Below are 19,861 nucleotides of genomic sequence, written 5' to 3' on the forward strand. Positions count from 1 at the left end.
TACTGGAAAGAAAGTTTAAATTAATCTCCTCGAACATTTATTATATGTATTTATTTTTTATTTCATGTCCACTCTGATTTTAATCTATATTAAATGGTCTCTCCCTGGCCCCTGCGATTCCTTCCACTCATTTTAGATTACCATAGTCGATGCAAAGGAAAAATTGTACAACTCATCTATAACGTATATTACATTCAAGTCTTTTCCATTCTGATAAACCTAAAAACAAGAGCAACTCACGCAAGCAGCCCGTAGCGCTAAACCCGTAGTACCCGGGCAGGCACCTATCACACCGCGCGCCGCCAACACCCGCCGCGCACGCACACAGGCCCGTCACCGGGTCGCACGCGGCGGTGCCGGCCCCACACTCGCAACGCCGACACTCGCCACGGTCCAGGCCCCAGTAGCCTTCCTAAAATTTGGTCATTGTTATTAGGAAAGAAATAGTATTCATTGCTTTACAAATCTATAATATAAAAATGAATCGCAAAATGTGTTGGTAAGCGCATAACTCTTCTTTTTTTATTATATTCCTTGAAGTACCAGGATGGTTCTTATGTAGAGAAAACATAAATATGTACCACGGGCGAAGCCGGGGCGGACCGCTAGTTAATAATAATATAATAAAGATATTTTTTCGTGTTAGTCAGAAGTTTTTTTGGAATTAGTCTCATTAATGTTGTCAATCAGTTTAAATATTTATATCATTATTGATTCAGCTCTTACATAAAACAAGACAAATTCATATAATGTAGTATGAAAAACATAACATAACAACAAGAACAGTATCTATCCGAAAATATACTCGAAGTATTGCAACATTACAATGTCGTTGAGTTATGAGTAGGTATATAAAAATACATTGCAATGGCATTTAACAAAGAACTACGTAAATCATCTGCTTTTATCTCCATAACCTAATAATTAATGAATGTAACTATTGTTTACGTATCTCCCGTCACATCTTAATCGAAAGATGTCGAAATATTTTTTTCTATCGCTTCATGCGTCGTCAGATTTTATTCTGATGTCACCAAGTAAATGAGTAACGATTTCATTACAATGCTGTTAAGATTCATTCTTATCTTAATATTTCTGACCAAATGTTTCAGTTTTCACTGATCTCTACATTTTCAACTAGCGGTCGGTAGGTATGTAATTTATCGGCTACTTTAAATATAAAAAAGCATCAAATTCCGTTTAGTTATTTCAGATATTAATTAGAAACTAGACAAACTAAAACTAGACGAATTAAAAAAAACTGTTGTTTAGTTACTTATTTAATTCTACTATCATTATTACTAAATATTTTATTCGATCGACCTCAAATTTAATATTTTTCACAAGCAAAAGTAACCACTAAACAAAATACAGTTTACGTCAAAAGAATCAAGTTATTATTGGATGTGTATAACAATAGCCGACTTTGTTCCGCATTAGATCTCTCGATAACAGCTTGTTAGCTCCATAACTGTCCTTGGTCATGACGTAACACCATGGTTCCAAGGCGAAGACAATATAAATAGGTTCAGTTACAATATATGTATTTTATTAGACTCTTTGCAGTTCTTCGTTCTAAGAAAGTACTATTAAATAGTTTTAAAAGCTAAAGCTCGAGCTTCTGATTTTGATTTGGCTTAGTTCTGACAATTTGATGGAGCTTTAGTTCTTCTAGTCCGGGATACATCGCCCATTTTTGCAAGTGATTACTATCAAGCAAATTTTTCGTGAGTAGCTTTATTTTGATGAGATGCCCAATAATTTCATGTACAAAACTCTCGATTGTGGTAGCTACCAGAGGAAACAAGGATAAAATATTTTGATTTGATGGTTCTCAAATATTAATTACTAACTGAATGTTTTTTTTTGTTCAATCTCAAGATAATTATCTAAATTATTCGAAAAAATATTTGTCCTACAAAATCTATTGTTTGATCAAAGAGTCCCCCTTTCCAATGTGTATCGATAACGAAGTCATCATAAATGATTACTAACCAGCTGATTTTTAGGGTTCCGTAGCCAAAATGGCAAAAACGGAACCCTTATAGTTTCGTCATGTCCGTCTGTCCGTCTGTCCGTCTGTCCGTCTGTCACAGCCGATTTACTCGGAAACTATAAGTACTACAGTGATGAAATTTGATGGGAATATGTGTTGTATGAACCGCTACAAAAATATGACACTAAATAGTAAAAAAAAGAATTGGGGGTGGGGCCCCCCATACATGTAACTGAGGGATGAAATTTTTTTTTTCGATGTACATACCCGTGTGGGGTATCAATGGAAAGGTCTTTTAAAATGATATAAAGTTTTCTAAAAAACATTTTTCTTAAAGTGAACGGTTTTTGAGATATCAGCTATCAAAGTCGTAAAAAGTATGTCCCCCCCCCTCTATTTTTATAACTACGGGGTATAAAATTCTAAAAAAAATAGAGGTGATGCATGCTAATTAACTCTTTCAACGATTTTTGGTTTGATCAAAGTATCTCTTATAGTTTTTGAGATAGGTTGATTTAACTGTAATTTATTATATTTGCTGCTACGGAACCCTTTGTGCGCGAGCCCGACTCGCACTTGGCCGGTTTTATTTTATTTTCACTTATTTAATACTTATATAATTCAACAGACATATTGTCCTACAAATTGCGTAATAAATATTTGAGAACCGTCAAATCAAAAATTTTTATCCTTGTTACCTCTGTAAGCTACCACAATCGAGAGTTTCGTACATGAAATTATTGGGCATCTCATCAAAATAAAGCTACTCACGAAAAATTAGCTTGATAGTAATCACTTGCAAAAATGGGCGATGTATCCCGGACTATTCGTCAAACAAAAATATTGAAGTGAAACTTCCATAGGCGCGTTGAGAGTAAAATTTCAAGTTCGCGTCATGGCAATACCGTCACGTCATAGTATAAGGCGACGATTTTGTTACGTTTAAATCTTGCCAAAGAAGTTTTCTGACGATTTCTGACACGTGTGCACGGCACACATGCTCTTTTTTATTTGTTAAGCATAGGTACATAAAACGTCTCGTGTGTTACCTCACATGTGTCACACGCTCGTCCGGTGACGTGCGGTCGGCATCGGCACTGTCCGGTGCGGATGTCACACACATTGCTCTCTGAACCCGCCCGGGAACAGTTGCAACCTGGAATGAAATTGGTTTTATAGATATTTTTAATATTATCAGGTGTGGTAGGGTGGAGGGAAATAGGGAATGCTTGTATTCAATTAAATACGTACAATATTAACAATTTTTATGAGAATCAACATTTTTTTTATGTTTACATTGCGTATTTCTTATAATTACAAGTCAAACAGCATCTGAATGAACATTTACTTTTATAGACTAGAGTAGATAATTTTTGAAACAAAAAAAAATCGCAGTCGGATGAAACCCATTAGAAAAGGAGGGGAATATGATAAAAATGTAAGGAAAAATAAATTACGGTCAATCCGAGTTCGGGAAGCGGGAGGGGGGAGCTTTTAAGAGAAAAAAATGGTTTCTCTCGATTTCCGACAAAACTACAAGTCCTATAGAAAAAAGTTCAATGGAAAAGTTGTAGGTAATTAAAAGTTCTACAACTTTTGTATTCACAATTTTTTCACATAACCTCAAAATTTAGGTGAAAAATTCAAAAAACCAAGTTTTTGGTCTTTTATTTTTATCTACTTCAAAATTTATTTTTTTTCTACGAAATTTGGTGGAAACTTTCTTTATTATGTCCCAAATACACTGTAATTTATTTGATTGAAAATATTTATTTTTTCGCCTTATTTTAAATTAATACCAAAAAAACAACCTAATTTTCAATCGAAAAGTCACCCGTCAAAATATCAGCTTTTTTCAAAAACTTGGGGTGCCTTTTATTCATTGAAATCTCTACTTTCATATGGTGTAAAAAAAAATAAACACCACTATAGTAAATGTTCTCAGGAAATGCATACAAACAGTGTAATAATGAGCTTTTACTAAATCAGGCACACTTCTTGAACTCTATATCTTCTCTTGAATCGGCTTTTCGGTAATATTTCAAAAGAAAAATAATTATCTGTTCTAAGTTTAATATTTTACAGCATATTCAAAAGCAAAATGATGTCGATAAAAACATTTCAGGTAGTTCGAGAAGTGTGCCTGATTTAGTAAAAGCTAATTTTCACACTGTTTGTATGCATTTCCTGAGAACATTTACTATAGTGGTGTTTATTTTTTTTTACACCATATGAAAGTAGAGATTTCAATGAATAAAAGGCACCCCAAATTTTTGAAAAGAGCTGATATTTTGACGGGTGACTTTTCGATTGAAAATTAGGTTGTTTTTTTGGTATTAATTCAAAATAAGGCGAAAAAATAAATATTTTCAATCAAATAAATTACAGTGTATTTGGGACATAATAAAGTAAGTTTCCAACAAATTTCGTAGAAAAAAAATAAATTTTGAAGTAGATAAAAATAAAAGACCAAAAACTTTGTTTTTTGAAATTTTCACCTAAATTTTGAGGTTATGTGAAAAAATTGTGAATACAAAAGTTGTAGAACTTTTAATTACCTACAACTTTGCCATTGAACTTTTTTCTATAGGACTTGTAGTTTTGTCGGAAATCGAGAGAAACCATTTTTTTCTCTTAAAAGCTCCCCCCTCCCGCTTCCCGAACTCGGATTGACCGTAATTTATTTTTCCTTACATTTTTATCATATTCCCCTCCTTTTCTAATGGGTTTCATCCGACTGCGATTTTTTTTATCTTTTCATTATTTTTAAAGGCTTCTACCCCAGTCTATTAGAGATGAAATGCAGCCTTTAGTACCTATGTAGAGATATATGTAAATAAATAAATGAGTATGTTGTATATACCTACTATGTATAATATGACATAATAGGTATATTTAATTATAAGCATAACACTTTATAAAGCTTTCGCAGTTGCTTTCACAATTGTTAAACGGGCACTAAATAGACATAAACAGGCCTATCAATGGATAAACTACACCAATCTTAATGTTTGTACAATTTTCATTTAACATGAGTACGAGCGCCGTAAATGCAAATACCGGTGGTTACCAAACGGCGGCGGAATGCAGAAATTAATTAAGTATATCAGAGGACTGACTTGTACATGCCGTATTACAAGGTTCCTATCTAAACTTTAGCTAAGGGTTAAACCATGTTCAAGAGAGAAGCGAAAAGCAAGCTTCAATACCGCAGAGCAAAAATTCATAAAACATTAAAAACTAAAACGAGTCGCTTTTATGTAGATTTATTAGATTTTAAGTCCCACATCTATCACATATAATAGTAGCTAACTAACCCTATAAAATATTTAGAAAAATAGCTGTAGGTATACTATTACGTCGTACGTTACTGTCTCCAGTAAAATATTCAGTCCCATAAATATAATCATCCTTTGTTTGGGAGTATTGTGCATTTATTTTACTGATCACAAGACTAATAAGATTGTAAAATATATAAAGCGTAAGTCCCGCTCCCGCTAACGCTTCGCTTATCGCTACTCTCGTGAACATGGCTTTAAGAACATTATCAGTCTGATGTTCGTACCCCATAGAAACTGAGATTACTAAATACTGGTAATAGTTCATGTTACTCGGTTAATTGATAAGATTATCTGCAGATTTGTTAGTTACAATTTGTAATGTAAACGGTTAGTCTACTTATCTCACTGATTTACATGATTTGCCGTTAATATTATGTTAATTTTGATTTTATCTTCCATCATACTTCGTTCATCGCCTTGATGGCAAAATATTGTGCTATTTGTTGATAAATTGTGATTCTTACAGTATCGGGTTAATGTTTGTATACATATTTATTTTGTAATTGTTTAAAAATGGCTCTACAATTGAAAAAAAAAACTAAAGAGCGTGTATGTCGAGCACACGTGTCAGAAGTGAATCTTCGTGAAAATCGTCACCTTACTCCATGACGTGACGGTATTGCCATGACGCGACCTTGAAATTAAACTCTCAACGCGCCTAAAGAAGTTTCACTTCAGTAACGACTAAAGCTGTTCCTCTTGTCTTTAATGAGAGACAATAAACTAAGCAATCTAGTGAAATAAAACTTTAATAACATAAAAATCTGATGAGATATAGAAGCTTCAAATAAACAAACACATAAATTCACGAACCCTAAAACCATTACCTTTTATTTGCAGTCGTGTAAAACGATCCTAATTTTACCTCAGACTCTACCAACAGCGTCTAGCTTAAATCCAAAACAATAATTGTACATGCATGGAAATACAATACGCACTATTAGTTATAACAATGGACTCGGCTTCGCTTATAAAACAATAGCAATGTGCACTCGGTTTTAGATTACGGGCTTGTGTATACAAACGCATGCCAAGAGAAATTGCATTTGGGATTTTTTATAATTAATTGTGGTATATTCAACCTATTCATTTTATAAATTTAGAGAATCGGGTTTAATAAAGAGATATATTTCGAATTTTTTAATGAGTACAAATGCATAATATAATATATGTTAAAATGGATAAAAAATCTGTATCGAATTTATGCAAAACAAGATAAAATAAATAATCGCAAAATTTTCTAAGCTTCCGGTGAATTTGTCGTCCGCCTAAAACTTTAACCTAAGCGCGATATTTTAAGTTTTAACCATTTAATTAAAACATTTTAAATCATTTTTGTACACTTTTGTAACCAGTAAAAACTAAAAAGTATCAGATTACAATAAAAAGATATAAAATTACTTCCACTAAATTACTCATCAACCAACGAATTCGTTAATCTCAATCACAATAACACCTGTGTTAAATTCATCCACAAAAAAACATCAATTAGTCCAATTTGAAATCTTAAATCAAACGACCCATTACCATTGCAATCCATCAAAGCCATTTATAATACACGACTAAATGTCGGAGTCGTGTCGTGACTTGTAAGATAATTAACAAGTGTGACGGACAGATGGACAGTTGACCTGGATCTATGAATAAACAGTTACAGATAACATAATATACCTACCTACGTTTTATTAAGAACTAGTTGCTTAATGTAACTACGTTCAATAATTTTCCGAACTGATATTAAAGCAAGCGATGTTTAAAAGCTCTTCTAAACGAAGTTATAGGTGCTTGGTAAAACTAGCCTTTAGTAAAAACGTGAAATGCAGCTTATTTTTAAGGGAATTTAAAAGAATATCTTATACTTTACTGTTAAAAGCTCAAGAGTTTATTTATTTGTATGTATGTTTGAACTCACTAATCTCCGTAACTATTGGACCGATTCCAAAAATGATCACTGTTGGATATGTACGTGTTCTGTTTGGTACAGTCTACAGAGATAGTTTGAGAAAGGTCATGGAGTATAGGCTCTATCCCTGAAATCCCACAGGAACAGAAACTATGCAGGTATTTTTGTGTGCGGGCGAAGCCGCGGACGGAAAGCTAGCAAGTAGTAAATAATATAATTGAACATTAAAGATTAGCAAAAGACAGACATTTTGTTTATTCCGCGAATACCGTAAAACGTCAGCAGATATTTATAGCATTTATCGTCGTGTCAGCGCTTCAACACGGGGTTATAAATCTTGCTGACAAACAAACGATTATTTAATGTGAATCAAAAGATAATTTATGCGAATACAAACTGTGGTTTGTAGGAAAGAGAATTTGTGAAAAGATTTCAATAATTTACCTAGTTACGTGTATTTTTTGAAGTGCAAAAATGATGTAGCTAAGTGTTCCTGTAAATTTTAAAGCAACCTAATATAAAAAAAAAATCTCTGAATATCTGAATTTTCTATTTAAATCGGCGGCAGAATTCATGTTACATAAGTTACTAACTTTTTCTTCTAGAAAATGGATTGGTTTTTATAAGAAAGAAAATAATAATTACTAGGTACCTATCTACTACTAATTCAGCGTCATGCTCTACCTACAGAAATATATTTTACTAGCTGCTCCGCGCGGTTTCACCCCCGTGGCTCCACTCCTGTTGCACGTAGCGTGATGAAATATAGCCTATAACCTTCCTCGATAAATGGGCTATCTAACACCGAAAGAATTTTTCAAATCGGACCGCAGTAGTTCCCGAGATTAGTGCGTTCAAACAAACAAACAAACAAACTCTTCAGCTTTATAATATTAGTATAGATTTCAACTATTAATATATAACTTATACTATACAATAAGGATCTATCCTATACTTTATGATAGGCATATTTTAAATGTTTGTAGGGGTTTTGCTGACTTACAAAACACATAATGTAATAATAAATGTAATGTATTATATACAGTGTGAAACTCCCAATTGTCGTTGCCGGACGTTTACGCCGTGCGCAATAAATATGTATGCTTCGTAAGCGAGTATTTCATTTAGTACACCCAAACACCTAAAGTGGTGACCCCGCGTTCTTCGCGCATACAAGTTCGCGCCGCGAAAATTATTAAATTAAATTTAAAATGGCACATCCACCAACTATTGATATGGCGGCGATAACACTCACATCGAAGATACCGGATTTTTGGATGGACCAGCCCAGGATATGGTTTATACGGGTCGAATGTATGCTAGCCCCTCAAAAATTGTCGGATGAGGCTAAGTACGACATCGTTGTTTCAAAATTAAGTAAAGAAGCAATTCAACAAGTGACCGACGTCCTCATCGACCCACCTGCGACTCACAAATTCGAAGCACTGAAACAGCGGTTACTGGCTGTTTATGAGGAATCCAAAAACCGCCAGCTTCAAAAATTAATTGGTGAGATGGAGCTAGGTGAACAAAAGCCCTCGCAACTGCTGCGAAGGATGAAGGAGCTCGCCAAGGACAAAATCCCTGATGACACATTACGGATTCTGTGGCAAGGACATCTGCCCAACGCTGTACGAGCTGTTCTCGCGGTTTCGGATACCAAATCCCTCGACAGCTTAGCTGCCATCGCAGACAACGTTTTGGAGTCTACACAAAGCGTCAGTAGCGTCAATGAAGTGACCCAAAAGCAGCACCAGCCTTCTACGAGTGCAACTAACAAGGATACGGAGCTCATAATGGCGGAAATCGCCAAGCTAACCCTCAAAGTGGCCAACTTGGAGAGATCCAGACCAGCACGGCGATGGAACTACCGTGGACGTCCACGTTCTCAGAGTCGTAACCGCGCACACTCAGCACCTCGACGAAGTCCAAACAGTCCAGGCTGGCTTTGCTTTTACCATCATCGTTTCCGGGACAACGCACGGAACTGTAAGGAGCCCTGCGCGTGGAAGGTCAAGGAAAACTAAACAAGGTGCAGCCTGCGGCGGAAGTCTGCACCATCCAACCCTGTAATCGCCTACGCATCACCGACATAAATAGTGGTTTAAAGTTTTTAATTGACACTGGTGCGAATATCTCTGTTTTGCCAATAGGTAAACGATGTCAAACAAGTAAGTGCAGTGATTATAAATTATTCGCAGCAAATGGTACTGAAATAAAAACCTACGGTACTAAGTCTCTAGTTCTAAATTTAAAGTTAAGGCGACCTTATCGATGGGATTTCGTAATTGCTGACGTGAAACAACCAATTTTAGGAGCAGATTTTTTAAGTTATTATAAGTTACTAGTTGATGTCAGCTCACGAAAACTCATTGATCAAATTACAGATTTAAAAGTAATAGGTTCGATTGTTTGCGTCACTGAGCCATCCGTACTATCTTTTAGTGTAGGGCATCCATATTATAATTTGTTACGGGACTTTCCCAATTTAACTAAACCTACATCATTTTTAAATTTGCCACCTAGTTCTATACAACATTGTATAGAAACTACCGGACCTCCGGTATATGCTAGGGCGAGACCGTTACCTCCAGATAAGTATAAACTTGTAAAGAAAGAATTTGAAAAGATGCAAGAGCTAGGTATATGTCGTCAATCTAAAAGCGCTTGGGCGAGTCCTCTCCATGTGGTTACTAAGAAAAATGGAGATATTAGGCCTTGTGGTGATTATCGCAGGCTTAACGCAATCACCAAGCCGGATCGTTACCCTATTCCCCGTCTCCAGGACTTTACGTACATCTTAGCAGGTAAGACTTGTTTTTCAAAAATTGACATAAATAGAGCATACCATTTTATAGAAACTGCACCTCAAGACGTAGAGAAAACAGCAATTATTACACCTTTCGGACTATTTGAATTTCCAAGGATGACTTTTGGTTTATGTAATGCAGCCCAAACATTTCAGAGATTCATGGACACCGTATTCAATGGCCTAGATTTTATTTTTAATTATATTGATGACGCCTTGATCGCTAGCGAAAATGAAACCCAACACCTTGAGCACTTGCGTATTGTTTTTCAACGTTTATCGCAAAATAATATTACAATTAATTTAAATAAATGTTCTTTCGGACAGTCTCAGCTTGAATATTTAGGTTTTTATGTTTCAAAGGATGGAATTCGACCTTCTGAAGATAAAGTTAAAGCGATAATAGATTATCCTAGACCTGAAACCGTATCAGGATTACGTCGTTTTACCGGTATGATTAATTTTTATCGTGCTCATTTACCGCACGCCGCGTCATATCAGGCAATTTTTAATAGGTATTTAGGTAGTACTAAAAAGAACGACCAAACCAAAATTGATTGGTCACAGGAAGCAATCGAAGCGTTTGAACAATGTAAGACAGGTCTTAAACAGGCCGCTACATTGGCTCATCCACGAGTAGATTCGAATTTAGCTTTAATGACTGATGCATCAGATACATGCGTAGGAGCCGTCTTGCAGCAACAGGTTAATGGCTGTTGGCAACCCTTAGGATACTTTTCAAGAAAGTTAACTAATGCACAGCAAAAATACTCTACGTATGATCGAGAGTTACTTGCGATTTATTTAGCAATTAAGCATTTTCGAAAATTATTTGAAGGACGACGCATTACTGTTTTTACGGATCATAAACCTCTAACATACGCATTTTTAAAATTAGGTAAAGAATCTAATGAAACACCGAGGAGAATACGACACTTAATTTATATCAGCGAATTTACAACGGATATACAACATATTACTGGCAAAAATAATATAGTAGCCGATTCTTTGTCACGAATAGAAACAATATATTTTCCTACCGTTTTAGATTATAATGAATTAGCAGAATCGCAATCAATGGACGACTATTTGACGAATAATAACACGAATTTATTAAAGAAAATGTTTATACCTACTTGTAATAAAGCGATTTTTTGTGATTTTTCGACAGGTACTGCTCGACCTTATTTAACAGACAAATTTAGACGTTTAGCTTTTAACAGTATACACAATATCAGCCATCCAGGGGTTCGAGCTACCCGAAAATTAGTTACGGAAAAGTTTTATTGGCCAAAAATGAATTCCGACATTAATTTATGGTCAAAAACGTGTCTGGAATGTCAACGTTCTAAGATAGATAGACATTCAGTTGCTGACTTAGGTAAATTTCCAAATGCTGATCGGTTCGAACATATCCATGTCGACATAATAGGTCCATTACCCATAACAGAACATGGATATAGATACTGTTTAACTGTCATTGATCGATACACACGCTGGCCCGAGGCTTTACCTATTCGTGATATTACCGCCGAGACAGTAGCAAAATTTTTATACGAAAATTGGATATGTCGCTATGGTTGTCCAATCAAACTCACGAGTGATCAAGGTCGGCAATTTGAGAGTTCATTGTTTAGAGAACTTATGAATTCACTAGGTATAAATAGGATTCGTACGACTAGTTATCACCCTCAGGCAAACGGCGCTGTAGAACGCTGGCATAGGACACTCAAAGCAGCGCTTATGGCACGTTTATCAAGTAAGTCATGGGTTCAGGAGTTGCCCACAGTTCTTTTAGGTTTACGAGCCGCGTATAGAAGCGATTCTGGAGTTTCAGCTGCTCAACTAACCTTCGGGCGTACCCTACGGTTACCCGGAGATTTTTATGACAGCACGAAAAATACTACATCATTAGAACCTTCCGAATATATAAAACAAATACAGAGTCAAGTTAAGTCATTACAACCAGTTCCCGAATCTCATAGTAATACTCGTTCATTTTTCGTTCATCCCGATCTTTCCAAAGTAAATTTCGTTTTTGTACGGGATGACTCAGTGCGTAAACCTTTGAAACCACCCTATGACGGTCCTTACCGCGTAGTGGAAAGGAGGTCCAAGGTTTACATCGTGCAGTTACCAAATCGGCAAACTGCAATCTCGATAGACCGACTCAAACCAGCGTACGTATTAGCCGAAAATGAATCAAAGATAACTGAATCGAAAGATACACCTGAACCTCCCGTTTCACCAGGAATTGAACCCACGACCTCAGTTCGAAGAACCCGTTACGGTCGTGTCATTAAACCCACAGTACGTTTTAATATATAATTTTAAATATGTTATCCACTAAATACGTTAATAGCTGTTACTATATGATTTTATACCCTATTTAGCTCTATAAAACATAGTATCGCATTCGATTTATGTTTAGTGTAACATAGCCGTAAGTTTCGCAATCCCACAAAATTGTATCAAATCACTGAAATTCGATAACGTCATGTAATCATCATAATATTGTATTTTATTTTGTTTTTATTTTGTTTTTGTTTCGCAATTGTAACTTATTATATGTATCGTATCGGTCAATTAGGGAAAGCTGGCATGTTCACAGTACTCACACTTATGCAATTTCACTTACAGTATGTTCAAAAATAAATGCGACTCTAGTTTCATTTTAGACTTGAATTGTAAAATGGGTGCGTTGTAGATATGTATATGCAAATATAATTACTTATGAAAGCTCTCATAATTTACCTGTAAAATTATAATTTAAAAGTAAATCAATTGATGAAGTTAATTATTTATTCTAATAATAATCAATTGGATAAAAGTATTAATAATCATTCAATTATCAAATAATAATTAAATTCCTGACTTTGGTCGAGTAAAGATATCTAAGAAATATTATATTTGTAGTAAGTACGTAATACCTACCAATACGCGCTAACAAATATGTGTTACATGTTTATTGTATAATTTTCACACTATTGGTTTTAAACTCAAACTCAAAGATTTATACAATTAGACTTCTTCTAGAAGCACTTTTGAATCGTCATAACAGTTTAACAGTTTTAACATTTACCACCAATTCAGAAAGCAGTATCTATAGAGAAGAAGAAGAATCTATTTAATCATAATCGTAATCTTCTACTTCACTGTAACTTTCATCGCTCGAAGAACTCGATGTTTCGTTGTCGGAATTTCTTAATGTTATTATAAATGAGTCAGTGTAATTATCTACTTTTGGTTCTAATTGAATATATTTTTCCTCATGTTCTCGCGTCTTTCTCCAAACGTCACTAAACATATCCAGACTAATAGCATTTGCTTCCTTTCTAAATAATTCTTACACAGTTTTCAAGTTAAAGTTCACATTTTGTGATGCTACTTTCCCTTTAATTATGCCCCATAGTAACTCTATTGGGTTGAGATCTTTGAGGATTGCATCAAGTAGGTAAAAATTGTGTATAGTTTGGCTTATTTTTTTTAATAATGTGATAACTCTGATTATTGATTAGTTATTTGATTTTTGAAAAAAAAAATGCCGATTTTAGTCAAAATTTATATTTTTCTAACAAGATCCTTATCATCCAAATTTCCACCTTGGTGAGAAAAATTGACATTTCTAATGAAAATGAACAAAAAATTAAATGATTTTATTAAGTAAATACTGTAAAATAGTCTATAATTCTTCCATTTACTGTATCACAAAATTCTTCATAGATTTTTAGATATTCGTACTACACCAATTACATCACCCTGTATTTATAAACAATTGCAAAATATGACACATACATAGGCCGGGAGATACTGACACAAAATTTCGGGTCATTTGTAACAGAATGGCGGTTCTACAGAGGTCTTATTACGCAATGACTAAAAGAAAAATGATGGTCAGAACTCAGAACGCTGGTACCGGCGGACTACTCGCGTGGGCGTTAGTCGAACTCGTCGGATAAATAGCGAAAGTCAAACGATTTACAAATCGTTTGACTTTTCCGCGTTATGGCGACCATTTGGAATCGTCCGAAAAGTATGGCATGGCAATTTTAGTAAATGGCTGCACGACGATGGTTACCTGTGCAAAAGTGAGCTCGGTACAAATGGTTGAATTGTTTTTTTTTTAAATCAACGCATTCACGTCGGTATGGCGGACTGTAAGTCACATCGTAACTGTATGGCATGACACTACCGCCTACATCTTTTTTAAGGGCTATCGGTAAATTCTAAAATTTTTGTGTTACAAATCGTTGGACTTTCGCTATTTATCCGACGAGTGTGACTAACGCCCACGCGACTAGTCCGCCGGTACCAGCGTTCTGACCATCATTTTTCTTTTTGTCATTGCGTACTAAGACCCCTCTAGACCGCCATCCTGTTACAAATGGCCCGAAATTTTGTGTCAGTATCTCCCGGCCTAACATGTGCATTGTGTAAATGTGTTGACGTTCCAGCTCTTCTTAATATACCTCTACTGTAATGTGACACGCTTGCTTAATACGACCAATTTGTGTGATAATCATGTAACTTGTATCTGCCTGTTTTCTATTAATTGTTTAAATTTCTCTATATTATTTTTTTTTGTAAAAGGGGGGGAATATTGTAGGGGTTTTGCTGACTTACAAAACACATAATGTAATAATAAATGTAATGTATTATATACAGTGTGAAACTCCCAATTGTCGTTGCCGGACGTTTACGCCGTGCGCAATAAATATGTATGCTTCGTAAGCGAGTATTTCATTTAGTACACCCAAACACCTAAATGTTATAGGCCTAACTTATAAACAGATGAATTTCAGGTACAATTTCTCAATAATAATGTGAAGTAAATTTTATTCGAGTTCCCTTGCACGTTATAAACACGAACATTTCAAACGGCCCATTTGAATAAGTGATAAATATTGTACTCTATTTGACCACCAGAGTCGTATTCTGCGTGAAATATTGATTTTCCATTTTACGATTATATAGGAAATTTTAATTTATCGTTGTAATTACATTCGGACAAATGGTACCATATTAATTTTACGTCTGAAAATGGTATTTACTTTTATTTACCGTCTAAATAAGAAGCAATCCAATGGGCTTATTTAATATGTTATTTATCTTGTAATAATAACAGTTAATCAAATATATTTATTAAATAAAATATTACTTAAATTAATACTCAAAAATATTGTTTATACATACATTGAGATAATATTAATAATGGAGCAGACACCACGAACAAAATCTGTGCGCCAAGATGGCGGCGCGGGGCGCGCGAATGACGGCTAGACAGTCATAGATTATGCGATGTCACTGACTCACCGCTATAGAGGCGACACTTTGTTTCTTTCTGTCTATTTTATTGGGTGCCACTCCTTACATGCACGTTGACTTGAAATTTTCTTTGTACTTACTTAATATTTATTTTAGATATAAACTGACTTTACTACGCGGGGCTAACAATATCTGGCATATAATATAGGATGAGGAGGTTCAATATGGGCTATGGGAAGTTTCATTCCTTACAAATTGAGCCTTTTTTAGAAAAAAAATAAAAGCTGTGTAAAAATTGTGTTTATTTATATGTATTTAGTTCATCATCCTCAGAACATGTTCCCGGCTCAGAAATTGCTTGTATTGTTCCAGTACTATTGTAGCACACCTTCGGCTAAAATAAATATAATAATAATAATGTTAGTGATGGCTAAAATAATATTTTATTTGTTATACAAATCCGTAAAATTTTATTATTATTACTAACATCAATACAAGGAACAGCAGACTTCTTTAGAATACGCCTTCCCGCTTTTGTGGTATATTTATCCTCATCGCGAAAATGCAATGAACAGATGCTAGTTCTATCGGATGGTAACCAGGTTTCTTCACTGCGGTTGTTTTGGACAAATTTTACCCATTTTTCTCTTTCTTCACGACCCAGACATGGAAACCTTGAATAGAAAAAATATTAATCTCTGAACTAGCGGTCCGCCCCGGCTTCGCCCGTGGTACATATTTCGCAATAAAAAGTAGCCTATGTTTTTTCTCAGGGTCTAAAGATTGTCTGTGCCAAATTTCATCAAAATCGGTCCAATAGTTTATGAGCCTATTTATTACAATCAAACAAACAAACAAAATTTTTCCTCTTTATAATATTAGTGCAGATAAATAAATAATAATTCAATTATACGTTCAAGTCAGTAGCTTATATACAATATCAATTAAAATTGATTAAAATCAATTAACAAAAAAAAAAAAATTGGTGATTAAGTAATTGATTTTCATATTTCATGATTTCACCTTTTTTCAATTAACAACCAGTCTATGCTTTTCTAAATATGTAAAATTATTATTTTATACTATAAAAATATACGCCAGCAAATATTACTAACAACACTTATTTCATGCCCAATGTCATATCTTAAATTTTTAATCTATGACAAATGACGCAAAATGTCGCCCGCCAAAAATTTTGTTCTAACTAAGTTTTAAAAATTATTATCTAATTACTTACTGATTGAAAAGTTATTCCTTTGCACTTTTCCGTATTATTTGTATTATTTGTGCAATATCGTAACACACACGTAGGCATATTTGATGCGTTTCACTTTAAAACAAATAAAAAATGAGCGTGACGTTCGCGCCAATGAGCGAGCAAGCGACTGAGTGCAGTTACGCCACATGACGTATGTTGAGTGGAACATAAGTGGTGTAGGCGGTATCGACTCCATATTAATATTATCTCAATGTATACATATAATATTTTATAAATATACTAGCGGTCCGCCCCGGCTTCGCCCGTGGTACATATGAAAAATAGATGTTGGCCGATTCTCAGACTTACCCGATATGCACAGAAAATTTCATGAGAATCGGTCCACCCGTTTCGGAGGAGTATGCAGACTAACATTGTGACACGAGAATTTTATATATAAGACTAGCGGCCCGCCCCGGCTTCGCCCGTGGTACATATGAAAAATAGATGTTGGCCGATTCTCAGACTTATTTATTTATTTATTTATTTACATATTCATAGATTTATGAGTAAATACAAATATCCAAAACAGGATATGCTAATTTTATAAATAATATGTTATTTGCCTTGCAATTTAACATTACCGTAAAAGGTTTTAGCTCCACTTTCCCAAAGAGCAAGTCACGTAAAGCAAAGGACACTTTTGTTCCTCACGATCTATGACTAGTATGAAATAATGAATAAATTTCTAACGTATTTCAATTTTATTGTTAGTAAATTGTTAAGTTCTGTTTGAAAAAAGGAGGGAAAATTATTTCACACAGATAATTATTAAAAAAAATTGCCATTTGATCTCATAATCATAAATCAGCTTTATGGTCGTTTATGGTTCTTCAAGAATATTACCAAACTAAATATCACCAAAGGAGAGTCTCAATCCATACATAATTTTTAATTTCATAATTTAATAATATTTTAAATTAAACAAAAGTTTACTTTTAAAAAATCATTGGAATTTCATAAAAATGTAACATAAATAACACTTTTTAGCAGTGGGTATAGAAACCATACTCTCTGGCACAATAATTTTGAAAAAAAAAAACCACCAACCAATACGATCGGAGCCAGCGAATTTGAATTTAGAACTCTCAACATGTAAGACTATGGTTCGGTGATGTAAGACTATGGCTGTGTTATTTACCCAATGTATCAATGAAATCTATGCTATTTTTATAATCTATACTAATAATTATATTAATTATTGAAGTGAAAAATTCTTTAGCGGCGTTGAGGACTTTTTCTGTAATGGGTATAAAATCTTAAACAGGATCGAAAAAGCGTAATACGGAAAAGTGCAAGGGAATAACTTTCATCGGTAAGTACCTAACTAGATAATAATTTTTAAAACTTAGTTAGAGCAAAAAAATGGCGCACAGATTTTTTTCGTGGTGTATACGTAGTAATATTATCTCAATGGCTCAACGTTAATAATCAAGTTTTCACTTCTGCCGGCACTCCCGGAGTGCAACCCGTCTTTTTTATTATATTTTGTGTGATTCAACGCGCTAATCGCTGAAACTATGAGTCTGATTTGATTTGAAAAATTATTTGTGTGTTAGATAGCTCATTTATCGAGGAAGGCGATAATAACATCATCATGCTAAGCATTACGAGCGGTGAAATGTGGAAATCCGCAGGAAACGGCTAGTGTTGGATATGAAACTAAAAACAAAACAACGCTACAAACATTTATTAACAAGTTGTAAATTCAAACTGGACTGTTTACACGAACGAATGGTAATCATCACATCTGTGGTTAGCTACCGCGTTTGATGTAGGTATGATAGGGTCGGTATAGACGAGTTTTAAAAATATTTAAAGTTAATATAATTAAAAGTTTCAATGTATTTATGAAGAAAAAAAGTGTGAGGATTGCAAAGTCAAAAAAAATCCTATTTTTTATTGGTATTTTTAAGTTTCCTTATGTATGTTAATCTTAAATTCAGATGTTAAAGACCTTTAAGGATCTTTAAGGTAAGTGAGTTGTTTAAGACAGAAGCTGATTACATCTGCAAGTAAATTAACAAAAACTAGAGTTTTTTTTTGTTAAAAATAGCATTACTATGGAAACAGCTGTAGCCAGCCCTACCAAAGTTTGATGTAACCACCGCCCTAGTTAGCGCTCTCCAGTCCATACGAATTAATAATACACGAACCAAACATCGTTTTGCAACGCTTTGTTTCTTGTTTCTGTTTGATTTATAGGAAAGGCAGGAAGAAATAGAGCTTTCAAATTGTTACTATATATCACAGGATTTCACCACGAACAAGAATTAAAAAAAGTACGTGTGGCACTCGAGCACTGCCGCGGTAAAGCTATATTGCATAGCATCGCATCGCTGTGCCGGTTGGAGTGGGGGGGTGTTAGGTTTTTTCGTTACGGAATTTTTACATTCGGTCGCCGCGCTCAAAGTCTGAGATAAAAGCTATGCAATAGCTTAATAACACATCATATATTTCTAAAATGACTTGCATAAAGTACCTTCTACCTTAATGTCTATATTATGTTGAAATAGCATTTGATCATAATAGCGCTATGGAATTACAAATTTACCAATAGTTTTGATACCCATCAAGCTAGATAAAACATCTTACATCTATGCCACCACTTAACATCAGGTGGCCCACCCACTTTGCTTGCTCTGACATAAAAAAAAATCTATGCCATAATGTATTATATGAAGGACATACTAGCTTTCCGCCCGCGGCTTCGCCCGCGTTTTCAAAGAAAAACCCGTTCCCGTAGGATTTCCGGGATAAAACCTATCCTATGTCCTTTCTCGGGTATCAAAATATCTCTATACCAAATTTCATGCAAATTGGTTCAGTAGTTAAGGCGTGATTGAGTAACAGACAGACAGACAGAGTTACTTTCGCATTTATAATATTAGTATGGATGTTAATTTTATAAAACTTTTATTGAAATTTATAGAAAAATCTATAGTTACTATTCACAACCGCAAGCTTAGGACGTAACTGTCGAGCAAAAACTGCAGAATTATGACTTCAATGTCCAATCTAGTATCTTATTCTATAATCTATACTTGATTTATGATCAAAATTGAGTGCACCTTTGAGTTTTCATTTTTTTGAATAGATAAAACACATCGAATACTTCAAGATTGAAGAATGACGACATTCGCTTGACTAATGGTGATTTCATCTCCTGTACCTAGTGGATGTCCAACATTTTCCATTTGTATCCTGTCCATTGCTGCATCGAAGTGAGCCTGGTAAGCCTTTTAATCATATTGCGAAATGTATGTTTAGCTTTACAATCCTTTCAACT

General features: G+C 34.5%; 2 protein-coding genes across 2 annotated transcripts in view; one reads left to right on the top strand and one right to left on the bottom strand.

Moving 5' to 3' along the window:
* wb (wing blister) overlaps positions 1-19,861 on the bottom strand; it is a 145,346-nt gene that overhangs the window by 38,911 nt on the left and 86,574 nt on the right. The window contains exons 19-20 of the mRNA XM_090109713.1: positions 3,046-3,152; positions 241-412 (exon numbers count right to left, since the gene is read on the bottom strand). Of these exons, the coding sequence (XP_089965839.1) occupies positions 241-412; positions 3,046-3,152 (279 nt within the window). The remainder of the gene's footprint in view (positions 1-240; positions 413-3,045; positions 3,153-19,861) is intronic.
* On the top strand, positions 8,220-9,507 carry LOC149910780 (uncharacterized). Its single transcript, XM_090108577.1, has one exon. It carries the CDS (start codon positions 8,452-8,454, stop codon positions 9,265-9,267), a length of 816 nt encoding a protein of 271 aa, XP_089964703.1. The 5' UTR covers positions 8,220-8,451; the 3' UTR covers positions 9,268-9,507.

The sequence above is a fragment of the Colias eurytheme genome, chromosome 2 (genome assembly GCF_061535395.1).
Source record: "Colias eurytheme isolate Ceu_HAF_F1 chromosome 2, ilColEury1 Martin Lab GWU primary, whole genome shotgun sequence".
NCBI lineage: Eukaryota > Metazoa > Arthropoda > Insecta > Lepidoptera > Pieridae > Colias > Colias eurytheme.

Excerpts from the sequence above, each read along its gene's own strand:
- LOC149910780 (XM_090108577.1), top strand. The coding sequence starts at position 8,452 with ATGGCACATCCACCAACTATTGATATGGCGGCGATAACACTCACATCG.